Source organism: Lipotes vexillifer, unplaced genomic scaffold (genome assembly GCF_000442215.2).
Source record: "Lipotes vexillifer unplaced genomic scaffold, Lipotes_vexillifer_v1.1 scaffold1129, whole genome shotgun sequence".
NCBI lineage: Eukaryota > Metazoa > Chordata > Mammalia > Artiodactyla > Lipotidae > Lipotes > Lipotes vexillifer.
Window position 1 is genome coordinate 2,255,521 of NW_006789022.1, and position 25,462 is coordinate 2,280,982.

The window sequence follows — 25,462 nt, forward strand, 5'->3', positions numbered from 1 at the left end:
AGGCCGCCGGCGGGGCCCGCCCCCTCTGCACATACCCCACCTCCTGCCGCAGCAGGGGAAAGGGGACGCACCGCCCAGGGGGCCGGGCTCCCGGGTTGCCGCCGCCAGAACCCGGAGGGCGGGGCGCGGGCCGGGGGCTCTGGGCCTGTAGGAGCGAGCCAGACAAGAGCTCTGAGAATCACTTTATTGCACGCGTTTTGGGGAGTGGGGTGTCCCAGAGGGGAGCACACCGCAGGCCCCATCCAAGGTGTGCTCTCCAAGGTGAGCCGCTCAGGGTCTGGGGCCGGGGGGCACGATCCCGGGGCCTTGAGGAGGCCCGGGTGGTGGCTGCAGCTGCTGCCCCTGCAGTTGCTCCTCCTGGGGCCTGGCTCTGTTGGCCCTGCAGGGGAGAGTACCTGGTGGTCGGGTTGGGATACTGGAGGGTGGTGCCAGGACAGTGAGGAGAGGGCAGGAAAGAGCTGGGACAGACCTGGCCCGGGCCCGAGTGTCATTGTAGATGGCTGTGATGATCCGATCCTTTTCATCCATGAAGCTACGATGCATCTGCTCCAGCTTCCTGCAAGGGGGTTACAACTGACTCTGGGAATCCCCAATCCCCGCTGTCCCCCAAGTCCCACCCCCCTCCACCCCACTTGAGGGTCTCACAGCTTTACACTTGTGGGGACCTCAGCTAACTGCCTGTGCTAGGTGAGGAAAGGGGCACAGAGTAGCTGGGACTTGTCCAGGGCCTAATGGTGACCCAGGTCCCTGACTGTCCTGAAGGTGGTGACAGCAGCTCTGTCATGGAGGTTCTTAAAGGCGACTAGAAAGGTTTGTTCATCTAACTCCATCACTGAACTAGGCACACTGCTAGCAGTGTGCACCAGCCTTTAGGTGTCTTTGCTATCAAACCTCAGTGGCAATGGCACGCATGAGAGAGTGGCAGGAAAACAGCAACTGCCAAACAAATGAAGACAGTTTCTGGTGAGGCCCAGTTCAATGCGTTTCCTTTTTGTGCAGGATTTTGGTTGGCTCCAGCACTCTCTGGCAACCAACACCAAAGATTTAAATTCAAATTATAAAAAACTGAAAATGACATTAGCCCTTAGTGCAGAGCTGCCTTTGCTAAATAAGACGAGGCTCTGGAGGAGACCTATTTCATGCAGTTCTTAGCTTGAGAGACACAAGGGTGCAGGCCACAGGGGTGGTATGGATGGATAGATGGCTGACACTGGGCTTCACCCACCCTCCTGCCCTCTGTCCATTACCCTAGGGGGACGCGCACCTGAAGGCAACATAGTGCAGGCCCATGCCTGCCAGCATGATCAGGAGGCAGTACCCCAGCACCCGCCGGTTGTGCTTGTGCTGCTGCTGCCTTGACTCTGGTGCCTGAGGCCTCACTTCATGAAACTGGGCCCAGTATTTTGCATTGGGGGGTGCCCAGGAGCTGCTGGGAGGTAGAAGGGACAGTGTAAAGACAGGGCTCCCCAGGAGACTTGGGGGTGGCAAGCTGGGGGCAGGACTACTGTACCTGTGTGCCTGATGAGCAGACCTGGGATGGGCTGTGGTTCCTGGACACTTTGGGGAAGCTGCCGAGCGGAGCTGGTGGTCATAGCTGCGGCGGCTCTGCTCACGGCTCAGCACTTGGTACGCTTCACTCAGCTCCACAAAGCGGCTGTGCAGGGCAGGGTTCTTGGGGTCCCGGTCAGGGTGCAGCTGGGGTGGGGCAGGACTCCCCTCATCTCCCTTCCCATGACCTATCCTAATAATATCCACCCACAAGGGCTCATATCATACCCAGAGGCCCTCCCTGGGCAGTGACCCTCACTCTCAGGCCTGCACATCCACCTAGAAGACCAGAGAGTCAGGAAGCATAAACTCCTGCCCCTTCCCGTTGTTCAAGACCTCCCCACCTGCTGCCTGGCTCTCATTGGATGCCCTGGTCCCAGCTTTCTCAAGAGCAGGCAGGTCAAGAGAACCAAGCCCAGCCCATCAGACAGGACTCCCGGCTCCTGCCCCACAGCCTTTCCTTCCACCCGGCCAGGTCTCTCCCCTTGCAGCTCCCCCTCCCTATGAATGCTGAGGGAATGTGCACCAGCCAGAGTGAGCCTCTCAGCTCCATTCCTGAGAATTTGGAGCCTAACCCTTCTGGCTCAGACTTCCCTTCCCCCACTCCACTTAAGGCCACTGGTACCTCTTTGCACTTGGAGAGGAAAGCTCGTTTAACTTCTTCAGCGCTGGCGCCAGGATGCACCCCCAACAGTTCATAGTAGTTACTGGGGCCAGACCTGTGGACAGAGGCCCAAACCTGCAGGGGCTAAGGAAAACACAGAGGATACCCCTTCCCTGCCCGTCCCAGCCCCGCTGGACCACACCCTTCAACTCAGCATCCAGATGCTTAAGGGGCTGAGGCAGGTGCCAAGGGAGATCTCTAAATCACCCCTCCCTTTTTGAGTGTTCCAGGTAAGGGGCAGATCAGATTGTCTCAAAGTGTAGTTTTCAGACCGCTTGCATCAGAAACGCCTGAAAAGCACGTTTTAAAAAACAGATTCTTGAGGCCCACCTCATCCCTGCAAATCAGAATCTCCAGAGCAGTGCCCAGGAATCTGCAGTTTTGTAAGCTCCCCACACCCCGCCTGGGTTGTGCACAGCGATGCTTGACAACCACCTGAGTTGTGGACAGTGCATTGGGTTTGGTTGGGCTCAAATTCCAGATGTGCCACTTAACTCTCTGTATGACCTTGGGGGGTCATCCTTTAATCTCTGACACTGTGCCCTCAGCAGTGAAGGTGAGGATAAGCTGACAAGCCTGTAAGGCGCCTGACGCAGAGTAAGAGATCACGACTATCCCAGCACCTAGACTATCCCGGCACCTAGCGCAGGGCCTAGAATTGGGCAGGCCAGCCACAAAAACCTACTGAACGACCGGGCCCGGCCCCACGCGCCAGACTCACCGCTGCCGGGCGGCCGCTGCGAAGAACCGAGTGGGAGGGTTGTGGGGCCACAGCCAGCGCAGGCGCAGGGGCAGCATGAAGGCAGGCGGGCAGCTGGTGAAAGGTCACAAAGAACAGTGGGATGGGAGCAGACTTCAACCACTGCAGCGGGGATGAGGGGTGGGGGTGGGGGGCAGAGGGAAGGGGCCTGGCCCCGTTGAGATGCAAAGGAAAACTGAAGCAGGCCCGGGAGACTCAGGGGCGGGTGGAACCTCCCTGCTGAAGACCAGACCCCAGTGTCCTAGCCCTGTCCCCGCCTCTGACCCGGGCGTCTGCACAACCAGCCCCGGACGCCGAGACCCCCTTCCCACCCTGGGAGCTCGGGGGGCGGGTGCAGGAAGAGCCACACCAAGCCCCGCCCCGCTTCACTCACAGACCCCCTCGGCGGCCGCCGTTTCCTGCTCCTATTCAGGCCCCGCCTCCACACTCTTATTGGCTTAGACATCCAGACCACACCCACATGCCTGAGGGTGCGGAACAGCGGCGAAGCCCCGCCCCCGCACATCCATTGGCCTTTGACGCCTCGGATCTACCCATCGAGACAGCAGCCCGGGGACTTGCAGAAAGGCGCCAGCGCCCACCTGGGGAGGCTGCGGCAGGAGGCCTGACCCTCAGTGAGGCTTTCGGCTCAGCTCTCGTTGCTCTGTTCCCTCGGACATGGCTGTTACTCCGCTCTGCAGCGAGACGCGTTTCACAAAGCAGTTTCCACCCCATAATCGGCCTGGAACTTCACCGGAGCCTGGCAAGGGGGCACAGCCCTCAGCTTACAGAGGGGAAAACTGAGGCTGGGCCTTTTTTTCCCCCAAGTCACTTGTCCTGTCTCAGCCACCCCGGCCCCTCTCTCGGTCTCACGGAAACAGCAGACGCCAACGGAATCCAAGAATAAAGTCCTTTATTGTCTTCTGAGCTGTGGTGATAGGGCTGGGGACTCTAGGATGACTTAGGTGGAACTTTCCTGGAATTCGTTGTATAGGAAGATGGCGCCTTTGGCTGAGGGGCAGAGCTCGGCCCACATTTCAGTCTCCTGCAGCCTCCTCACACTCTGTGGGAAGACAGTGAGACCCAAACATTCCGACCTCGGGTTTCTTGCAGGAGCTGTGCCCAGTTCTGGCCCTCTCCCTTGGGCTGAGGGCATCCCCAATGAGGCCTTGTGCCTCTGGAGGGAAGCTCTGAGAGATTTGGGAGGCCCCTCTGACCCAGGCCCAGGAGACAGACATGCATCACCAGGCCTCTGCAAGCCCCAACCCAGCTCCTTGTCCAAATGAGACACACTTTGCCACCTCAAACCTGTGTCTCCACAAAGATGATTCCTGTGGATTCGTGGGCCTCAGGTCCCCCACTCGTGTAGTGCTTCCTCACCTGCTCAGAAGTCAGGCTGCACCTGGACAAGGACGTGAGAGTGGCCTGGTGAGTGCTTAGACCCTGTAAGGTCCCTGTGGAGTCCCAGCTGCCTCAGCCATGCCGCTCAACCACCCACCTACTCCAGGACCCAGGACCCTGTCTCCCAGAGCTCACTCACTGGACGTAGAACTCAGCACTGGCACGGCCGGCACTGGTCTCATTGCAGGCAATGCCCAACAGCAGCGGCTGGCTCAGGGTGAGCAGCGGCAGGTTCACCTGGGGCCAGGCGTACCACCTGTCAGTGCCCACTGCCCACATCCCTGCCCGTCTCAGTGAAGAACAGCATGTTACCCTTGTACAGCATTTTACAGTGTGTAGTTCAAGTGCCCAGAATCACAGAATGTCAGATCTTGGGCATGTTCATTTCACATGGGAAAACCACAACGGGAGAGATGGAACAGTTAGCCCAGGGTCACCCTAGGGAAGTCAATTTAGTTAACTGGGGGCTTCCCTGGTGACGCAGTGGTTAAGAGTCAGCCTGCCAATGCAGGGGACACGGGTTTGATCCCTGATCCGGGAAGATCCCACATGCTGTGGAGCAACTAAGCCCGTGCGCCACAACTATTGAGCCTGCACTCTAGAGCCCACGAGCCACAACTACTGAGCCCACATGCCACAACTACTGAAGCCCATGCGCCTAGAGCCTGTGCTCCGCAACAAGAGAAGCCATGGCAATGAGAAGCCCGCGCACTGCAACGTAGAGTAGCCCCCGCTTGCCTCAACTAGAGAAAGCCTGTGCACAGCAACGAAGACCCAGCGCAGCCAAAAATAAATAAATAAAATTTTAAAAAGTAATTGAGACTCCCATTTACTCCTCTTTTCAACAAACCTGGCGGGAGTAGGCAAGACATTTATTATTGTCCCCATTGTCAAGAGGAACACAGAGACGAGGCACACAGAGATGAGGGTTAGAATTCCACTCCAAGCGTGCCTAGCTGCAAAGCCAAGCTCTTTGCTCAATGCCAGATGCCTGGGAACTCCCTGGCAGTCCAGTGATTAGGACTCCACACTCTCACTGCCAAGGGCCTGGTTTCAGTCCCTGGTCAAGGAACTAAGATCCCACAAGTCAGGTGAGGCAGCCAAAAAAAAGCCAGATGCCTACAGACACTCCTGCCATCCCAGACCTGTGAAATTCTGGATTGTTCTATCCCCTCCCTCCTTGCCCACCACTCTGTCCCACCTGCCTCTCGCTCACCTCATCACAGATCTCCTGAAGGACACTGGAGAAGAGCTCATGCACCACCAGCTCCCCAGGGAGGTTGATGTGCAGGGGTCTGCCACCTGGGCACAGGGCCTGTAAGAGGTCAGGCTCAGCCCCTGCTCCCCTCTTCTCACCCTGCTTTTCCCCACACTCACTGGCCCTGAGGGCCTTGGTGATCCCCTGACCCAGGCCCTGACCCAGAGTGAGAGCCTTGGTGATCCCCTGACCCAGGCCCTGTTTTTCCAGATGGAAAACCACAGGTCCAGCTAGGTCCTCCATCCCTACCCCCACCCCCAATTGCCTAACTTCCCATGGGTCTGGGGCAGGATTCAGCAGGGAGGCTGAGAGGCTGCCCTGAGCAGAGACTTTCGGATAAGCACCAGGCCAACTCCCCCTTTAAGGGATGAGGAAAACAAAGCTGAGCTCTCTGGGTCTTTGTGCCTTTGTGCCCAGCCTGGCATCTCACCTGAGGCTCAGGGTGCCCACCGGGCACGTCCACTAGCCCAGGTGCCTCAGCCACCTGCCCAGAGCGGCGCAGGAAGACAAGGAAGTCGTCAGCAGTAGCCAGTGCAGCGCCCACCCCTAAGGGGTCCGCCAGGTAGGCTTGCTTGTCACCCCAGTCGGTGGCCCCCTGCTGTCGCAGCCAGGCAGCTGAGCTGGCCCAGTTGGTGCCCAGGAAGTCTCGATAGGAAGTAAGGCCCAGGCACAGGTGCAGCTGTGGCGCCGGCGAGCCAGTGGGCACCAGGGTGGCAGAGTGCAGGCGGAACTTGGGGGCGTCAAAGAGCCAGGGCTGGGCTTGAAGCCGGCTCTCCCAGACTGCGGTGATGGCCTTGTCCCCTCCTGGCAGTGGGCGACGGTCGTAGGCAGGGCTCAGCTCAGCCCGTACCTGCTCCTCAGGCAGCCCCCCCGGGGGGCATTGCAGCAGCAGGGACACCTCAGGGTCCATGACCTGGATAGGGCAGTTCTGGGGGAGGGCACAGCCAGGCCTGTCACCCCGGGGGACCCACAGCCACCCTTGGACCCGACAGCTGGCCCCCTCTGCCACAAACCTCCTGAGGGTACTCCCAGCCCTTCTGCACCCCCCAGACCCCTCCCTGGGCTGTAAAACGTCTTATCATCCCAGCAAGAACTCCGAGGCTCCTGCTACCAGACATCCCTGAGACTCCCGGGCAACCCTACGACTCAGAGGTTCTGGGTCCTGTCACCCACTAATGCCTCTGTCTCCCCAAACCAAAAGTCTTGCCTCCAACCCCTGACGCGCCGGTAACCTTCCCAGGGTCCGGAAGCTCCAGGCTGCAGCCGGCAACCACCTGCCTACTCTCCTCGCAGGCTCCGCCTCTTTCCCCCGGAGCGGAAGTACCCGCCCCCTTCTTCCTCGGCTTCTCATTGGCCGGTCCTGGCGCTCAGGGCCCGTCGGGGTGAGCTGACGGGCCCGTCCGGGTCAGCTGCCCGGCCTCCGGACTCGGTGAGCCTTCCCGTCTGTCCCGGCTCTGTCTCTGGCCGGCCCAGACATTTCTGCCCCGTTAGCCTGGTTGCCGGCCCCGCCTCCCCAGGCCCGCTTTGCGGGGCAGACCAGGAGCCTGGGTCGCAGGGGCTCGACTTCCCTGGGCCCTGTGGCTGACAGAGTGTCACCCTGGGCAAGTCTTGCTGGGCCTCAGTTTCCCTATCTGCCACCAGGGAGTTAGGGGTGGGAAGTGAATTTAGACATCTGAATATCCCCCTCCCAGCTCTCACATCCTGAGACTTTGTGACTTTCTGGGCATCGTGGGGACATGGGAAGGTCCTTAACAGTCTCCACATTTCACAGCTCCCCACAGGTCTTGGCCATGAACGCCTCTAGAGGAAGGAGGCAGGAAGCAGCAGGGCCCAAGGGTAGAAGGGCTCACAGACCCCAGGAACAGGTGCGCCCCCTCCACCCTCACCCCTGCTCCCAATGTGGGAGGGCAGGGGAGGGGGACTCTGAGTCCTGCTCCCTGGGCAATGCTGGTGGGGTGGGAGTGGGGGCAGATGGACTGTGCTGTTCCCAGGAAGCACAGGGACTCCTCTCCCTCTGGTCTCCTACAGCAGATCACTGAGTTCAGGGTGAGCAGCAGGGCAGGGTCACCACGGGGACTAACGGCCGCCTCTGGGCTCTTTCAGGACCGGGATGTACAACTGTCCAAAGCTCTGTCCTATGCCCTGCGCCACGGGGCCCTGAAGCTGGGGCTTCCCATGGGGCCCGGTAAGTGAGCATCTTAGAGGCTGGGCCCAGGAGTGGTTGGAGCCCAGGGAGCAGTGTGAGCCTGTCTGTGACTGCCTTCCCTCATGGCTCCCACCGCAGTCCTATGAGTACAGCACAGAAGGTACATCCCTTCCGTGTATAGGGAAGACCGAGGCCCAGAGCCCAGTATCATGTCCAGGGCAGACTGGGAGAGGAGCCTCCATCTGTGCCAGGCCTGGTGATACCTCCAGCCCAGTGGCCCAATAAACACTTATCCCCAAACTGGGCACTGTGGGGGTTTTGGGGCAACCGATGTTTATTGAGTGTCCACTCTGGGCTGGGTACTGTGCTCAAAAGGGTCACTTGATCCTTGTGACCCTCCATGAGGCAGATCCTATTCCCATATAAGTTGAGAAACTGAGGCTCAGAAAGGGGAGACTTTCTTTTTTTTTTTTTTTTTAATTACTTAATTTTTAAATTTTTGGCTGCCTTGGGTCTTCGTTGATGTGTGCGGGCTTCCCTAGTTGCGGCGAGTGGGGGCTATTCTTTGTTGCAGTGTGCGGGCTTCTCATTGCGGTGGCTTCTCTTGTTGCGGAGCACGGGCTCTAGGCGTGCAGGCTTCAGTAGTTGTGGCTCGTGGGCTCTAGAGCGCAGGCTTAGTAGTTGTGGCACACGGGCTTAGTTGCTCCGCGGCATGTGGGATCTTCCCGGATCAGGGCTCGAACCCGGGTCCCCTGCATTGGCAGGTGGATTCTTAACCACTGTGCCACCAGGGAAGTCCCAGGGGAGACTTTCTAAAGGTCACACAGGCTCTGTTCTTGTTGCCTGTGGCTTCCCCTGTTAACTGTGGCCCAGGCCAGAGCAAGTTCAGCTCCTGACCACTCTACCTGCCCACAGATGGTTTTGTGCCCCTGGACACCCTCCTGCAGCTGCCCCAGTTCTGCAGCTTCTCAGTTGAAGATGTGCAGCGCGTGGTGGACACCAATGGGAAGCAGCGGTTCGCCCTGCAGCCAGGGGACCCCGGCGCCGGCCCTCTCATCCGGGCCAATCAGGGTCACTCCCTGAAGGTGGGAGCTAAGGGGACGAGTGAGAGAGCCATGTGAGACCCCTGTCTGTGAGGGGGTCTCACTGCTGCCCATTCCCCGTCCATCCCAGGTACCTGAGTTGGAGCTGATTCCCCTGGAGACCCCACAGGCCCTGCCCCTGGTGCTCGTCCATGGCACATTCTGGCAGCACTGGCCATCCATCCTGCTCAAGGGCCTATCCTGCCGGGGGAGGACGCACATCCATCTGGCCGCGGGACTGCTTGGGGACCCTGGTGTCATTAGTGGTCAGTGCCCCCCCAAGCTACTCCCACCCATTCTGTCCTCCCAGGTCCTCCTCCAAGGGTCATAGCCTCTTGTCCAGGGGCAGCCCAAGCCCTGCATGCAGGAGCAACCCCCAACCCACACCGCAATGAGCTCAGGACCCCAGCCCACCCAGGTTTGATAACCACAATCCAGACACCCCAGACCCCAGCTCCAACTGTCTACTCAGGCATGCGGCCAAATTGCGAAGTGGCTGTGTTCATCAACGGGCCCCTGGCCCTGGCAGGTGAGTCTGGACACAGCAGGTATTGCCCCAGGCCTTCAGAGAGGGCATGAGTCACATCTCTGGCTCTGTCTGCAGATGGAATCCCCTTCTTCCGCTCTGCTAATGGGGTGATCCTGACTCCAGGGAACGCTGATGGCGTCCTGCCTCCCAAGTATTTCAAGGAGGCCCTGCAGCTACGCCCTACCCGTAAGAACCACCACCCCACCACTATTCTTTGTGCCTGAAGCCTGTGCCCTCTGCCCTCACCTCTTTCCCAGCTCCCAGCCCCAGACTGACTTAGTTCTCCCTTCTCTAACCAACTCTTTCTCTCTCAGGAAAGCCCGTCTCCTTGGCTGGTAACGAAGAAGCAGAGTCAGAGTGGCCCCAGGCGCAGCTCCAGAGACAAAAGGATGACCCAGCAAATCAAATACTTACTTTTTTAAATGTAAAAAGATAACAAAAGAGAAACTCCAGTTTGAACCTATGAGTCATCATCCTGTAGCTGTAGCCAGTCTTCCTCATGTGCTCAGGGACTATAGCTAGGTCAGGGGTGTTGGTCTTGGTCACTCAAACAGGGAAGGGCGGGTGCTGTACAAACTAGAGCCCACTCTCCCTAGCCTGGGGGATGGCAGAGTCTGGCCCAGCCAGGTCCCTGGTCTACACAAGGCCAGTGACAGTGGGTGAATGTGCCCAGCTCGGTCAGTGCACGTCTGGAGAGGATGTGGGCGGTGAATCCCAATGGGTGTGGGCTTTGGAGCGGTCATGGAAGGTGGTGAGTGGGGCGGGGGCAGTAAGACAGGCTTCAGAAGGCCTCGTGGCCTCCTGTGAGCTGCAGGAAGAGGTCCTCGTCCAGCTCCTCCCCGCGGGCCCGCTCCCGCGTTGACAGGAAGATGTAGCCCCCAATGTACTCATGCACGATGCGGCAGCTGGCAGATACGCAGCTGAAAGCCACGTTGATGTGCTCATCAAACTCAATGGCTACCTGTGGGGTGGGCAGTCAGAGGGCTGGTAGGGGGTGGGTTGAGGGAGCAGCCCTGCCCTGGCTGGGTCTGGCCCAGCCCCGTGTCCCTCCCCGACCCTCACTCCGGGCCCACCTGCCGGATGTCCCAGTTGACATTCCACTGGCGCATGTTGCTGAAGCGCCAGGTCTTGACCACATCGCCCACGGCCAAGTCAATGCGGATCAGTCGGTTGTTGGCAATGCCCAGAATCTCGTCTTTTCTGCTGCCCTTGAACCTGGTGCCCAAGGGGAGAGTGTGAGCCGGGGCCCCACCCTTCATGGCCCCGGAGCCCTCCCAGACAGCCAGGTGCGGAGCTCAGCAGCAAGCTGACAAGTAAATCACTTAGGTTCTCTGGGTCTCAAGTTCCTCATCTGGAAAATGGGGGTTAATTAATATAATCACAATGATAGCATTTAGCAGCATCAGGCAAATAGTCCGTGCTTTTCGACAGCAACTTTTTTTTGTAGCATCATCATCCATTTGCTCCTATCTTTGCAGGCTTGGAAAATGGGCAGTCACAGGGGGCACTTCCTGTCACAGCAGCCACCCAACCCTGTCCTACAGATCAGCTGCCCAAGGCCCAGAGAGGAAATGGCCTATGGCAGAGCTGGGAAGGGTGCGGGATCTCCTGCTCTCCCCTCCTGATCCCTCTCTTGTGTTTGCAGGATGGAAGGGGGTGCACACAGGCTGCCCTCGGTAAGGTCTCCCCGCAGGGGACAGGAATGAAGGCTTCAGATGGCTTCACCATCTTCAGAGATGGTGCTTAGCAGAATGGACTGGGGTGGTACTCATACCTGACCACAACGTAGGAGATGCCGAAGTCAGGCAGGGACTGCCAGGCCTGAATGAAGCGCAGCTGGGCCTCAGACAGCGAGAGTTGGGCCACATTCTGGTGGGCTTCCAGGATCCGTGGAGTGAGCTGTGGGACAACACTGGTGAGGGGCTGCCAAGGTCCCTGAGACCCCCTGCCTGTCCCCATCAGGAAGACAGGATGCTGAGCCTGGGGCAGGGCCAGTGCCCAGTGTGGGTCCACCCAAGTGCACCCTCTCACCATTCAGCAAATATGAGCTGAGCCGGGCCCTGAGGTGGACATGGGCAGCTGGACCATGACCACCCCCCGCAGAGGGTGGGGACCAGCACGCTCAGTCTCAGGGACCCAGGTGGGAGAAGGAGCGAGTGAGCGTGTGCATTTCCAGAGGAAGGCTCTGTGGACATCCAGGGCCAAGGGTGGCCAGGTAAACCCTCTGGCCATTCCTGCCACCTACTCCCTCTGGCACCTGCTTGGCCTTGAACTTTCGCTGGAAGCGGGGGGCGACAAGCCCGTAGGGGTTGAGGCCCTCGGCGGAGGCATCAGGGCCCTGGGGGTGGTTGCCCGAGCCCCCGCCGCCTGTCCGCTGCAGGCTGAGGAAAGCCAGGATGGCCTGCACCTCGCTGGAGTAGCTGCTGTCCGCCATGGTGCGGCCCTTGGAGGCCAGTCGGCAGCCGGCCATCCAGCGGGCATACTGCTGCTCCTGGGGTGGGGCGGGGGGAGAGGGAGGTGAGGGGCTGGCGAGGCTCTAGCTCAGCCCCCTGCCCTTGGCCTGGCTCAGCCCTGGCCCCATCCCCACTCCAGCCTCAGCCCTGGCCCCTGCCCAGCCCTCACTCACATCCTGGCACCGCAGGTAGATCTCACTCATACCCTCAGGGGAGGGCACCAGGAGTTTAATGCAAAACTTCTGGCCTGAGACGTTGACATCAGGAATCACTTCACAGCCTGGAGGAAGAAGGGGTGGGCTAGGCTCGGGGAGGGGGCCCTGTTGAGAGGGCCCTGGGTGAAGGCCAGTCCTGCACACTGACCACAGGTCAGAGGGCATCTTCCCCGCCCCCAGGAGGAGACAAGTGAGAGCGCTCACCTGCAGCACACAGCCCTGGTCCCTCTCCTGGCCAATCTGCCCTCACTCACCCTTGAGGTTGAGCTGCTGAATGGGGTCCCCGGGGGCCTCGTCCTGGCTCTTGTAGTAGGACAGCGTGGTCTCCTTGAACACTACCCAGTGCTGGCGGTACCCCTTCAGGGTCAGCTTCCGGGGCCTGAGGGTGAGGAGGGAGGTTCGTGACAGGCCCCCTCCCTCCCTCCTGTCCTCTCTCCACACTGGGCCCCTCCAGCAGGGCTGCCAGTTCTGGGCCCAGACTCACCGGAAGATCCGGAGATGGTCCTTGAGTTCTGGGATGGTGGTGAGGCTGTCCTGGGGAGGAGAGGGGTCAGGGGGGTGCTGGTCCCTGCACTTGACCCTGACCCCGACCTCTGACTGGGGCCCCTCCTCACCAGCACGTCTGTGGGCGCCGACCCCTCCAGCTTCACCTCCAGGCTGCTCAGGGCTGCATCCAGGTCATCCAGCCCCGGGTCTGCGCCAGGCGGGTCGTCTGCCTCCCCACTTTGGGACAGCTTGTTGATGTGGTACTGGGAGGAGCACGTGACCAGGGAGGGCTGAGCGGGCAGCCCCTTAGCCCAACAGTGCCCTCAGCGGGGCTTCCCCAGAGGTGGGCCCCCGCCGGAACACCCTCCCTGCCCTGGGCCTGGCGCGCACCTAGCCACCCGGGGTCCCCAGGCCTGCCCGGCACCTGTAGGGCTGCAAACACCATCATTTCCTCCTCAGTGCAGTCAATCTCTTCCAGCAGCAGGTCCCACCGAGCCTGCTCGTACAGCTGCGTCAGCCTCACCGGGTCTGTCTGGAGTGGTGGGAGGGGAGGCTGGGTTGGTCGGGTGCTAACTGCCCTGAGCACCCCCTGCAGCCAGCTCCTGCGAGCCTCAGGCCTCAGCCCTGCCCTCTGTGCCGTGCAAGCTCATTTGGTGGCTCCGCAACCCCAATCCCAGCCTGCCAGCCGCCCAGCCTGCCAGCCCCATCTGCCCAGGAAAGCGGCAGCCCCTTCCCTCTAAACCTCTTTGTGCAGATATTGAGTATTTGTCTACTGTGTGCCCTGCATGCTGCTGAATGGACAACGGGGACTGAGTAAACCAGTCAGTAAGTAAGTGAAGTGATTCAAGAGTACGATCAAAGCGAGAAAGAAAGTAGCTTCCAAAGGGCCTCTCACTTGTGTGCTCAGGCAGGAAGCCCACAAGTTTGATGGTGATGAGAGAAAATGGAACTGGTGTGCAGTAGGGGGGCTACTCCACAGGAGGAAGCATTCCAGAAGGCTTCCCTGCAGAGGTGACATGCTGCGCTGAGACCTGAGGATGGACAAGCCACTGAAGGGAAGAGTGGTAGGAAGAACATTCCAGAGAGAAGGAACTCAAAGGGGGATACCATTTACCCACAGAAGACCAAGCCCACGCTCCCTCTGAAACCCACCAAAATTGATAGCAAAGGCATAAAAAGGTTAAACGCAAAAGGACAAAGAAGAGAGAGGGGAGACTACAGCTGGTGAGAGATACCAACAAAGTTTTGGAAGATGAACAAGCAAAATCATGGACAGGAGCTGAGTTGCAGGGAAGGAGAGCTGGGATCTCACACCCTTTTCCCTCTCTTGTTCTATGGCAAACGCACTAATGAGTTTTGTGACCACCTAGAAGGGTGAGATAGGGAGGGTGGGAGGGAGACGCAAGAGGGAGGGGATATGGGGATATATGTGTATATATAGCTGATTCACTTTGTTATACAGCAGAAACTAACAGTATTGTAAAGCATTTATACTCCAATAAAGATGTTAAAAAAAAAAAAGATCAGAAAGCAAGCAGCAAAAAAACTAAGATCTGAACAAAGGCATCCAGTTCACATGGCGGACAGGCTCAGGTCTGGGATCCTCTGGGAGGCGAGGGTGGGCTGAAATGAGGACCACAGAAAGTCTATAAAAAGAGCACTTCCCTCCCCACTCCCTGCAGCCAAGTGACAGCCAGCTGGCACCAGGTAGAAGCCAGAGATTTACTCTCGAGATGCTGAGCCAGAGGTACCCCTGCATTTGGTACATCTGGGTGTGGGGCGCATTGTGCTGAAAACAGCTGAATTAAGGGAAAGTTGGCATTTTGAAAGGTGAGACATCCCCAACCCTTCCCCACTTGTCACCAAAGACATTGGCAATGAGCCTTCTATTCCCCAGTCAGGAGATCAGAGCATCCACTGCTGAGAAGCCAAAGAGAAAGCCCCCACAGAAAGTGGAATTCCTGCCCCATCTTCCCCAGGAGACCTAAAATGCCAAGCCCTATTCATCCACTTAGGGTTTCCAACTGGCTTCTTAGAGCCTTACTTCTAAATATGAAAAGACAGGCAGGGATTATCCACATTTTAGGAAAGCTGCTGGAATGAACAACGGAGGCCCATGAACTATAGTCAGACAGGGGAAAAAAAGAGCTTGGAGGAAATAAAGATAATGTAGGAGCAGAAAAAACTTCAAACACCAGTCAGCATCCTTACAGAGACTAAATACTGCACTCATAAAACAAGAACAGGATGCTATTGTTAAAAGGAACGTGGGGCTGCCCTGGTGGTGCAGGGGTTAAGAATCGCCTGCCAATGCAGGTGACACAGGTTCAAGCCCTGGTCCTGGAAGATAGCAACTCAGCCTGTGTGCCACAACGACCAAGCCTGCGCTCTAGAGCCTGTGAGCCACAACTACTGAAGCCCACGTGCCTAGAGCCCGTGCTCCGCAACAAGAGAAGCCACCGCAATGAGAAGCCTGCGCACCGCAACGAAAAGTAGCCCCTGCTCGCCTCAACTTTAGAAAGCCCACACACAGCAACAAAGACCCAATGCAAGGCTTCCCTGGTGGCGCAGTGGTTAAAAATCTGCCTGCCAATGCAGGGGACACTGGCTTGAGCCCTGGTCCAGGAAGATCCCACATGCTGCGGAGCAACTAAGCCCGTGCTCCACAACTACTGAGAGTTGTGTGCCTAGAGCCCGTGCTCTGCAACAAGAGAAGCCACCGCAATGAGAAACCCGTGCACCACACGAAGAGTAGCCCCTGCTCCCCGCAACTAGAGAAAGCCCGCGCGAAGTGACAAAGACTCAACGCAGCCATAAATAAATAAATAAATAAAATTTTAAAATTAAAAGAGGACTCAATGCAGCCAAAAATAAATAAATAAATAAATTTTTTATAAAAATAAAATATAAATAAATAAAAGGAAGGTGATTATAAAGTTATAGTAATTAAGACAGCATGGCATTCACAAAGAGAGACAAATTGATCAATGTAATCAAAGAGAGTCAGAGAGAGACCCACACATGTATGTTCACCTGACTTAAGACAAAGGTGATCTTGCCATCACTGGGGAAAGGATGCTCTTTTCAGTAAATGGACCTGGGTCAATTGGATACCCATATGGTAAAATTTTTTTTAATTTAAAAATTAAAAATGTTTTTGTATCCCTACCTCACACTACATACAAATATCAATTCCATTTGGGTCAAAGATCTAAATATCAAAGTTAAAACAATAAAGTCTTTGGAGAAAAATAGGCCTACATCTGTGTGATCTTAGAATAAAAGATTTCTTAAACAGGGTGCAAAAAATATTAATCATAAAAGAAAAAATACGACTCATATTATATTAAAATTAGGAGCTTCTGCTTAGCAAAATAAACCACTAAGAGAATGAAAAGGCAAAGCACAGAGTGGGAAAATAAATTCACAATATATTTATCTGTCAAAGTACGCATGTACAGAATATATAAAGAACTCCTACAAAGCAATATGAAAAAGACAAGCAACTCAATATAAAAACTGGCAAAATTTTTGGAAAGAAACTTCACAAAAGAGGATATCCAAATGGCTAACAGCCATATGAAAAAGTTGTCAACTTGATTAGTCATCAGGGAAATGTAAATTAAAGCCACATAAAAAGCACATCAGGGCTTCCCTGGTGGCGCAGTGTTTAAGAATCCACCTGCCAATGCAGGGAACACGGGTTCGAGCCCTGGTCCGGGAAGATCTCACGTGCCGCGGAGCAACTAAGCCCGTGTGCCACAACTACTCAGCCTGCACTCGAGAGCCCGTGAGCCACAACTACTGAGCCCACATGCCACAACTACTGAAGCCTGCATGCTCTAGAGCCCGCAAGCCACAATTACTGAGCCTGTGTGCCACAACTACTGAAGCCCAGGCACCTAGCGCAAGTGCACCGCAACGAAGAGTAGCCCCCGCTCACTGCAACTAGAGAAAACCTGCACGCAGCAACGAAGACCCAATGCAGCCAAAATAAAAACAAACAAATAAATAAATTTTTTAAAAAAGCACATCATTGGTTGCCTGGGGTTGGGTGTGGGATGAGGAATGACTGCAAATGGGCACTAGAGAACTTTCTGGGGTGATGGAAATGTTCTAAAACTGGATTGTGGTTGCACAACTATATAACTTTACTAAAAATAAACTGCTTACAGTGGGCAATTTTTATGGTATGTAAGTTATATCTCAGTAAAGCTGCTTGAAGAAACAAACAAAATACCATGTGAGATACTATTATACACCTACCAGAATGGCTAAAATGGAAAAGGTAGGAAATACCTGCTGGTGAAGTTGTGGAACAACTGAAACTCATACACTGCTGCTGGGGGTGTATGAGTGTGTAGTTATCTACTACAGCTAAACCAATGCCTGCCCCACAACCCAGCAATTCCACCTCTGGGTATATACCTTATAGAAACGTGTACATATGTTCACCAAAAACATATGCTGGAATGTTCACAGTATCTCTATTCATAATAGCCCAAACTGAAAATTGCATAATGTTCATCAACAATAGAATGGAAAATTAGTTGTGGTACATTGACAGCACGGAATATTACACACCAGTGAGAAATGTGCTACCACTATATGAACATGGATGACTTATACAAGCATAATGCTGAGTGAAAAAAGCCAGACACAAAAGAGTACAGACTGCATGATTTCATTTATGTAAATTTCAAATACAGGCAAAACTAATCTATGGTGTTAGCAGTGACATTAGTGGTTCCCCCTGTGGGAAATACTGCTTGGCTTCTGAAGGCTGGTAAAGTTCTGTTGGTTTACATTTGTGAATATTTCTAAATGTATGTTACACTAAAAAACAAAACAAAACAAAACACAAAACACTTCAGAAAGGAACAATCAGAAAATAAGAGCTCTTAGAATTTAAAAAGACAGTTGCAGAAATTAAAAATTCAATAGCTCATTTGGAAGATAAGTCAAGGAACTTTCCAGAAAGTAGAACAAAAAAAACAACAAGCCTTAAAAAAAGAAAGAAAATATAAATGTCTAATTTTTTTTCTTTTAAAAATTAATCTAGGGCTTCCCTTGTGGCGCAGTGGTTGAGAGTCCGCCTGCCAATGCAGGGGATTCGGGTTCGTGCCCCGGTTTGGGAAGATCCCACATGCCGCGAGGCGGCTGGGCCCGTGAGCCACGGCCGCTGAGCCTGCGCGTCCGGAGCCTGTGCTCCGCAACAGGAGAGGCCACAACAGTGAGAGGCCCGCATACCGCAAAAAAAAAAAAAAATTAATCTAGGAGGTCTAACATCAACTAAGTTCCAGGAAAAAAAAAAAAAGCGGAAAAATAGAGCAAAGTAAATTATTAAAGAGATTGTATAGAACATTCTTTTAGAACTGGAGGACCCTGATTTGAAAGGGCTCAGCAAGTGTGCAGGACAATCAATGAAGAAAGATTCATACGAGGACACACTATTGAGAGATTTTTAAACACCAAGTGATAAGGAGAAGATTCTTTTGTGGTTTTGCTTTTGTTTTTGTTTGGTCACGTTGCATGGCTTGCAGGATCTCAGTTCCCCTACCAGGGATTGAACCCAGGCCAGGGCAGTGAAAGTGCTGAATCCTAACCACTAGACCACCAGGCAACTCCCAAGAAGATTCTTAAAAGCTTCTGGGGCCTCCCCTCCCCTGCTTTTTTTTTTGGTTTTTTTTTTTTCATTTTTCTTTGATTCTACGGGCCTAGCCGCTCCGCGGCATGTGGGATCTTCCCGGACCGGGGCACGAACCCATGTCCCCAGCATCAGCAGGCGGACTCCCAACCACTGCGCCACCAGGGAAGCCCTCCCCTCCCCTTTCAAGAAAAATTAAAAGGGTCACACATGGAAGGATTGAAAATAAAAAATGGCATTGGACTCCCCAACAGCAACGCTGGAAACTAGAGGACAATGGGAAGGTGGCTTCAAAATTTGGCAGGAAAATGTTTCAAACCTAGAATTCTGTACCTAGACAAACTATCATGCAAGTGAGGGTAGAACAGCGACCTTCTCAAACACGCAGGATTTCAAACCACTTAGGGGAAGCTATTACTATTTTACCATTTTAGGGGAAGCTATTGAAATATATGCTCCATCAAGATGAGGGAGTCAGTCAAGAAAAAGGAACACAAGAGATCCAGGAATCAAGAAATCCAATATAGGAATTCCCAGGAAATAGTGAAAGGAAGTTCAAGGACAACAGTTAAGCAGTGGGTCTAGACTGCTACCATTCCATGGCTCTGACCAGGAAATAACACTGACTGATATCCTAAGGTGATCGATCATTTTGAAAGGGGCATTGTCCTTAGGTTGCAATGTTGGAGGGGCTTGGTTATGGAACATCCCACCTCATCACTCTGGAGATGCCCCATGGCAAGCCACAGACTCACAGAGAGTGTACAGATAGCCTTTTGGGGTCTCTCTTCTAATTGTACAGACAGACAATTAATAGAAAAGAAATAAACCAAGAAAGGAAGTGTAGTTACTCTGTGGCTCAGCTAAGGACGTTATTTATATGTGTTACCATTTACAGCCACACTCATGTTGTTTTAACCAAAAGCTACAACACAGGTCAACTGCAAAGATGCAAAGAGATGCGTGTGTTGTGGGGGAAGGAGGGAGGATATAAGACAGATAAATCTTCACCTTTCATACAAAGTGAATAGATTATGCGTAAAATGAAAAAATCAAGGGAATAGACATATATAAGCTTGTCATATAGATGTAAACACTAGAATAAAAAGGTACAGAGTCAAAACCTATAGTCTCTAGGGATCAGAAATCTGGGATAAAGAGAGGTGGGGCAAGGAACTGTTTTTTTTTTTTTTTAATTGTTGTTATTACTATTAGGACTATTCAACTCTTTAAGCCACCATATGTTACTTTGATTAAAAATAAAATTTAAGCTTTTTTTTTCTTTTGGCCGCACAGCTTGTGGGATCTTAGTTCTCCAACCAGGGATTGACCCTGGGCCCTCAGCAGTGAGAGCGCAGAGCCCTAACCACTGGACCTCCAGGGAATTCCCTAAAATTTAATTAAAACAAAGAAAACGACAAAGACCAAACGGATTTTAGATACTGGACAACAGACCACACAGAACAGGGATCCCTGAGAGAAGGGAAACAAGTGAATGGTGAGGTTGCCCCAGCTTGCTGCCTGGAGCAAGTGTGCCTGCTGTAGCCAAGAGGAGGACCCCAAACGGAGCCCAGCATATTCCTTGAGGTGAGCAGGTGCAGTTGAGAGTCTGGGGAGTCCAAGGCAGCTAGAATTCACGGGACAGAGTGTTGCAGAGGAGAGAGCTGCACAGAGAGAAAACTCTAGATGGAAATCAGCAGAGGGGCTCCTCTTTAGTTATTAGCTGGGTACCAATCAGCACATGTGTATAAGGAAATAACTCAAGGCTAGAAAGAAACACTAGAAGGAGCAGGTGGAACACTTACCAGAGCTCACATGAGGGTGGGAATAGTTCATATTCCCAACACAGATTAGAGAAGCCTCATCATATATATAACATCAGAATACTCAGAACATGTGAATTCCTTGGTGGTCCAGTGGTGACCACTGCCAAGGACCGAGGTTCAATCCCTGGTCAGGGAACTAAGATCACACAAGCCGTGTGGCAAAAACAAACAAACAAACAAACAAACAAACTCAGAAGGCTCTTCCCATAATAATGGGGTAAATTAGCCCTAGATTAAAAGATGCTTTTTTCTGATCTAATTAATTATTATTTAATTATTATAAATTATAATGATTAGTTCATGTTCAAAGCAAACCTTAGAAGGATCAAACTGTTTCCAAGTGTCTTAACTTCATCCCCAAACAAGGTTTAGAGATATTTAAAGCACGACCGGAGGAAAAAAAAAAAAAAAAAATCCAGGCCCAAGAACATAAGATTTGTAGTGTCTGGCATCATATAAAAATTTTCCAAAAAACAAAAAAAATTTCCAGGCCTGAGAACAAGCAGAAAAATACAGTTCATAATTAGGAGATAAATAGTCAATAAAAGTAAATCCAGAAATGACACAGATAATAGAATTCGTAGACAAAAACACTAAAAAAAAATATTTTAAACAATATCCTGTCTGTTCAAGAAGGTAGAGAAATGCATGAGCGTGTTAAGGAGAGATGGAAAATATTAAAAAAGGTCAAAATTGAACTTCTAGGCAGGGTATTAATGACATATTAGACACGGGAGAAGAAAAGATTAGTAAACTTGAGGATAGAGCAGTAGAACTATCCAAAATGAAACACGGAAAAATAAGACTGGGGGGAAAAACTGAACAGAACTTCAGCGAGCTGTGGGATGACTTTAAGCAGTCTAATAGTCATGTGACCAGTATCCCATAAAAGAGGGGGGAGCAGAAAATATACCTGAAAAAATAAAGGCCAAAATTTTTCCAAAGTTGATGAAAACTATAAACTCAGATGGAGGAGGCTCAGTGGACCCCAAGCACGAGATAAAGAGAAAATCATAAAAGCAGTCAGAAAAAAACGTGTGTTTCATACAGATAAAGAGAGACAAGCCACAAGACTGTGAGGCAGAATTTTTAAGGAAAAAAAATGTCAGCCAAGAACTCTACAACAAGTAGTATCTTTCAAAATCAAAGGCAAGGGCTTCCCTGGTGGCGCAGTGGTTGAGAGTCTGCCTACCGATGCAGGGGACACGGGTTCGTGCCCCGGTCCGGGGAGATCCCACATGTCGTGGAGCAGCCGGGCCCGTGAGCCATGGCCGGTGAGCCTGCACGTCCGGAGCCTGTGCTCCAAAACGGCAGAAAAAAAAAAAAAACTAAATAAAAATTAGTCTTTTGGACTTCCCTAGCTGTCCAGTGGTTAAGACTCCACGCTTCCAATGCCAGGGCACTGGTTCAATCCTTGGCTGGGGAACTAAGATCCCGCATGCTGCCGAGCGGCTGGGCCCCGTGAGCCATGGCCGCTGAGCCCGCCCGTGCGGAGCCCGTGCTCCGCAACGGGAGAGGCCACAGCGGTGAGAGGCCCGCGTACCGCAACAACAACAACAAAAAATCAAAGTCAAAATAATGACTTATACAGACATACAAAAGCTGAAAGAAATCATCCCCAGTAGACCAGCTTGACAAGAAATGTTAAAGGAAGTCCTTCAGGCAAACAGAAAATGATACCAGCTGGAAATCCAGATCTATACACAGGAAGGTGAAGACCCGGCAGGGAATGGTGAGTGTGTAGGCAGAGAGAAAAGACTGCTTTCCATATTTAAAAAATGCATTTGCAGGACAGTTGGCTGATGGAACTTTTCTGTGTCTTGACTGCATCATGTCAAGGTCCTGGCTATGATACTGGTTGGGAGAAACTGGGTAACGAGTCTCCAGGTATCTGGGATCTCATGTATTAGTTCTTACAACTGTCTGTGAATCTACAGTTATCTCAAAACTAAAAGTGTAATAAAAAAATAATGGACTGTGCTTGCTTTGGCAGCACATATACTAAAATTGGAACGATACAGAGAAGATTAGCATGGTCCCTGCGCAAGGATGACACGCAAATTCGTGAAGCGTTCCATATCTTTATATGGTATCTAAAAAAAAAAAAAGTGGTCATGAAGAACCTAGAGGCAAGATGGCAATAAAGACGCAGACCTACTAGAGAATGGACTTGAGGATACGGGGAGGGGGAAGGGTAAGCTGGGACAAAGTGAGAGAGCGGCATGGACATATATACACTACCAAACGTAAAACAGATAGCTAGTGGGAAGCAGCCACATAGCACAGGGAGATCAGCTCGGTGCTTTGTGACCACCTAGAGGGGTGGGATAGGGAGGGTGGGAGGGAGGGAGATGCAAGAGGGAAGAGATATGGGGACATATTTATATGCATAACTGATTCACTTTGTTATAAAGCAGAAACTAACACACCATTGTAAAGCAATTATACTCTAATAAAGATGTAAAAAAAATAATAATGGACTGGTTAAAGTAAAAATAATCATGATGATGACTCAACAATTCTACTCCTAGGTATTGATATATACCCAAGAGAAATGAAAATATATGTCCACTCAAAAACTTGTACATGAATATTCATGGCAGGATTGTTCATAACAACCAACCAGTGGGGGTAAAACAAATGTCTATTAACTGATGAATGGATAAATAAAGTGTGGCATATATGTACAATGAAATATAATTTTACAATAAAAAGGAATGAAACACTGAGACAGGCTACAACATGGATGAACCTTGAAAACATTACGCTAAGTGAAAGAAGCCAGCCACAAAAGGCCACATATTGCACGATTTCATATATATGAAATGTACAGAACAGGCAAATCTAGAGTCGGAAAAGAGATTGGTAGATGCCTGGGGCTGAGGCGGGGTGGGGGATAAGTGAGGAGTGACTGTTAATGGGTGTGAGATTTCTTTTGGGGATGATGAAAATGTTCTAAAACTGATTGTGGTGATAGTTGCACAACTCTGTGAATATACTAAAAACCATTGAGTTGTACACTTTAAACGGGCAAATTATATGGTAATGAATTATTTCTCAATACAGCCATCATCATAATAATAACAGCAACAGGGAATTCCCTGGCAGTCCAGTGGTTAGGACTCCGTGCTTTCACTGCCAAGGGCACGGGTTCGATCCCTGGTCAGGGAACCAAGATCTTGCAAGCTGTGCGGCGTGGCAAAATAAATAAATAAATAAGAATAACAGCAACAAGGATGACAATGTATCGTGGGCTTTGACGTATGTAGAAGGGGAGTGTGTGATAACAAGAGCGCAGAGGCTGGGAGGGGAAGAGGGGATCCCACTGTAAGGTTCTTACACTGTAGTGAAGCGGTGTTTCACTGGATGGTAATTATAACCCCTAAAGCAACTGCCAAAAAAAGAAAAAAAAAGCAGCATAGATAATACACTCTTATAAAGGAGATAAATGGAATCATGAAAACTACTCAATCCAAAAGAAGGCAGGGATGGGAATTCCCTGGAGGTCCAGTGGTGTAGGACTCGGTGTTTTCACTGTCGGGGACCCAGGTCTGATCCCTGGTGGGGGATCTCGCAGGCCGCGGAGCGCAGCCAAAAAAAAAAAAAAATTAATTAAAAAATTTAAAAAATAAAAAGAAAGCAGGGAATATTGTACAACACAGGGAACATAGCCAGTAATCTATGACAACTATAAATGGAGTATAAGCTTTAAAAATTGTGAATCAGGGCTTCCCTGGTGGCTCAGTGGTTGAGAGTCCGCCTGCCGATGCAGGGAGCACGGGTTCGTGCCCCGGTCCGGGAAGATCCCACGTGCCGCGGAGCGGCTGGGCCCGTGAGCCATGGCCGCCGACCCTGCGCGTCCAGTCTCCGCCACGGGAGATCCCACGTGCCGCGGAGCGGCTGGGCCCGTGAGCCATGGCCGCCGAGCCTGCGCGTCCAGGCTCCGCGACGGGAGAGGCCACAGCAGTGAGAGGCCCGCCGTACCGCAAAAAGAAAAAAAAAAAAAATTGTGAGTCACTATGCGGTACACCTGTGACTTAGATCACACTGTCCAACAAATGTACTTCAATAAAAACCAACAAACAAAAGAAGGCAGGGAAGGCGGGAAAAGGGCACAACAGCCTGGAGGAAAGCGAGGAGCACAAGGATGTGGGAGGAGAGGAAAGGGGGGCCGGGCGGGTGGGAGGGAGTGGGCAGTGCCAGGGCCAGATCAGCACCATCCTGGGCCACAGGCGCCCACGGGAGCCTTTTAAGCAGGATTGACAGGACCTAATGCACCTGTAAGCGTTCATTCCAGGTGCTGCAGGGAGGTTGCGGAGGCCAAAGGAGGAGAGAGGCCCATTAGGAGGGGCTGCAGCGACCCACACGAGAGAGCCTGACGCTGCACAGGTGAAGGGATGGAGAGGAACGGGTGGTTTGGGACGTTTAGTTCAAGGAAGGATCAACAGGACACAATGAGGGATGAGATGAGAGGGAAAGGGAAAGACCCAGAATAGTGTAAGTGCGGGGATTTTGCCATGAGTCCATGGTGGGAGGATGTGCTGGGCAGACTTGGAATCAAGAGTTCTGTTTCAGGACTTCCCTGGTGGCGCAGTGGTTAAGAATCCACCTCCCAATGCAGGGGACACGGCTTCGATCCTCCGTCCAGGAAGATCCCACATGCCGCCGAGCAACTAAGTCTGTGCGCCACAACTACTGAGCCTGTGCTCTAGAGCCTGTCGAGCCACAACTACTGAGCCCACGCACCACAACTACTGAGCCCATGCACCACAACTACTGAGCTTGTGTGCTACAACTACTGAAGCCTGCTCACCTAGAACCTGTGCTTTGAGCAGCCACCGCAATGAGAAGCCTGAACACCGCAACGAAGAGTAGCCCCACTCGCCCCAACTAGAGAAAAGCCTGCACACAAAAACGAAGACTCAATGCAGCAAATAAATAAATAAACAAATGAATAAATAAATAATTTTAAAAGGTTACTATGTCCAAAACAAGTAGGCTTATCCTAGTGGAAGGCTACTTTCAAAAAAAAAAAAAAAGAGTTCTGTTTCAGGCAGAAGCTGAGATGCCTATTAGGTGCCAGAGCAGAGACAGCCATTTGGACATGAGAGTCTAGAGCTCAGGGGAGAGAGGTCTGGGTTGGAGGTGGTAAATCTATAAAGAGCACAGAGATGAGCCTTAAATCCAGGAGGCTGGAGCTTCCTGGGAGAAAGGGTAGAGAGAAGGAGGCTGGGGATGGAGCCCTGGAGCCTGCAACTCCCAGAGGCTGTGGAGACAGGAGGAAGGGCTGAGGAACCTGGGCAGGGCCGCTGCAGACCCTTGTGCGCGTGGGGATCCCAAGTGGCCAAGTAAGAAGTGGATGGCGAACTTCCTTGGCCATCCAGTGGTTAAGACTTCCACTGCAGCACGTGCAGGTTTGATCTTGTATGCCGTGTGGCGCAGCCAAAAAAAAAAAAAAAAAAAAAGGG

General features: G+C 52.5%; 4 protein-coding genes across 5 annotated transcripts in view; 1 reads left to right on the plus strand and 3 right to left on the minus strand.

Moving 5' to 3' along the window:
* Window positions 1-270: 270 nt before the first annotated feature.
* DNAJC4 (DnaJ heat shock protein family (Hsp40) member C4) lies at window positions 271-3,481 on the minus strand. The gene is given in 8 exon segments (XM_007462207.1): window positions 271-379; window positions 470-556; window positions 1,265-1,429; window positions 1,511-1,695; window positions 2,174-2,267; window positions 2,934-3,026; window positions 3,350-3,417; window positions 3,419-3,481. Coding segments are annotated over 8 exon segments (864 nt in total).
* Window positions 3,482-3,849: 368 nt separating this feature from the next.
* NUDT22 (nudix hydrolase 22) lies at window positions 3,850-6,534 on the minus strand. Its single transcript, XM_007462082.1, has 5 exons — window positions 6,041-6,534; window positions 5,569-5,667; window positions 4,492-4,589; window positions 4,260-4,353; window positions 3,850-4,014 (listed from the first exon to the last, which is right to left on the minus strand). Exons 1-5 carry the CDS (start codon window positions 6,518-6,520, stop codon window positions 3,913-3,915), a joined length of 873 nt encoding a protein of 290 aa, XP_007462144.1. The 5' UTR covers window positions 6,521-6,534; the 3' UTR covers window positions 3,850-3,912.
* An 863-nt stretch (window positions 6,535-7,397) lies between these two features.
* Window positions 7,398-9,847, plus strand: TRPT1 (tRNA phosphotransferase 1). Its single transcript, XM_007472116.1, is given in 8 exon segments — window positions 7,398-7,475; window positions 7,714-7,795; window positions 8,672-8,841; window positions 8,930-9,104; window positions 9,311-9,367; window positions 9,443-9,553; window positions 9,682-9,718; window positions 9,720-9,847. Coding segments are annotated over 8 exon segments (777 nt in total). The 5' UTR covers window positions 7,398-7,400; the 3' UTR covers window positions 9,790-9,847.
* Window positions 9,761-25,462, minus strand: part of FERMT3 (FERM domain containing kindlin 3) — a 21,283-nt gene continuing 5,581 nt past the window's right edge. The window contains exons 7-15 of one of the 2 annotated variants that reach the window (XM_007462083.1): window positions 12,946-13,053; window positions 12,650-12,784; window positions 12,520-12,569; window positions 12,290-12,414; window positions 11,994-12,100; window positions 11,625-11,858; window positions 11,142-11,266; window positions 10,437-10,582; window positions 9,761-10,324 (exon numbers count right to left, since the gene is read on the minus strand). In XM_007462083.1, coding sequence (XP_007462145.1) covers window positions 10,149-10,324; window positions 10,437-10,582; window positions 11,142-11,266; window positions 11,625-11,858; window positions 11,994-12,100; window positions 12,290-12,414; window positions 12,520-12,569; window positions 12,650-12,784; window positions 12,946-13,053 — 1,206 coding nt within the window. In that variant the 3' untranslated portion in view covers window positions 9,761-10,148. Of the gene's footprint in view, window positions 10,329-10,436; window positions 10,583-11,141; window positions 11,267-11,624; window positions 11,859-11,993; window positions 12,101-12,289; window positions 12,415-12,519; window positions 12,570-12,649; window positions 12,785-12,945; window positions 13,054-25,462 lie in introns of both variants that reach the window. The other variant, XM_007462084.1, reaches the window with a different exon arrangement.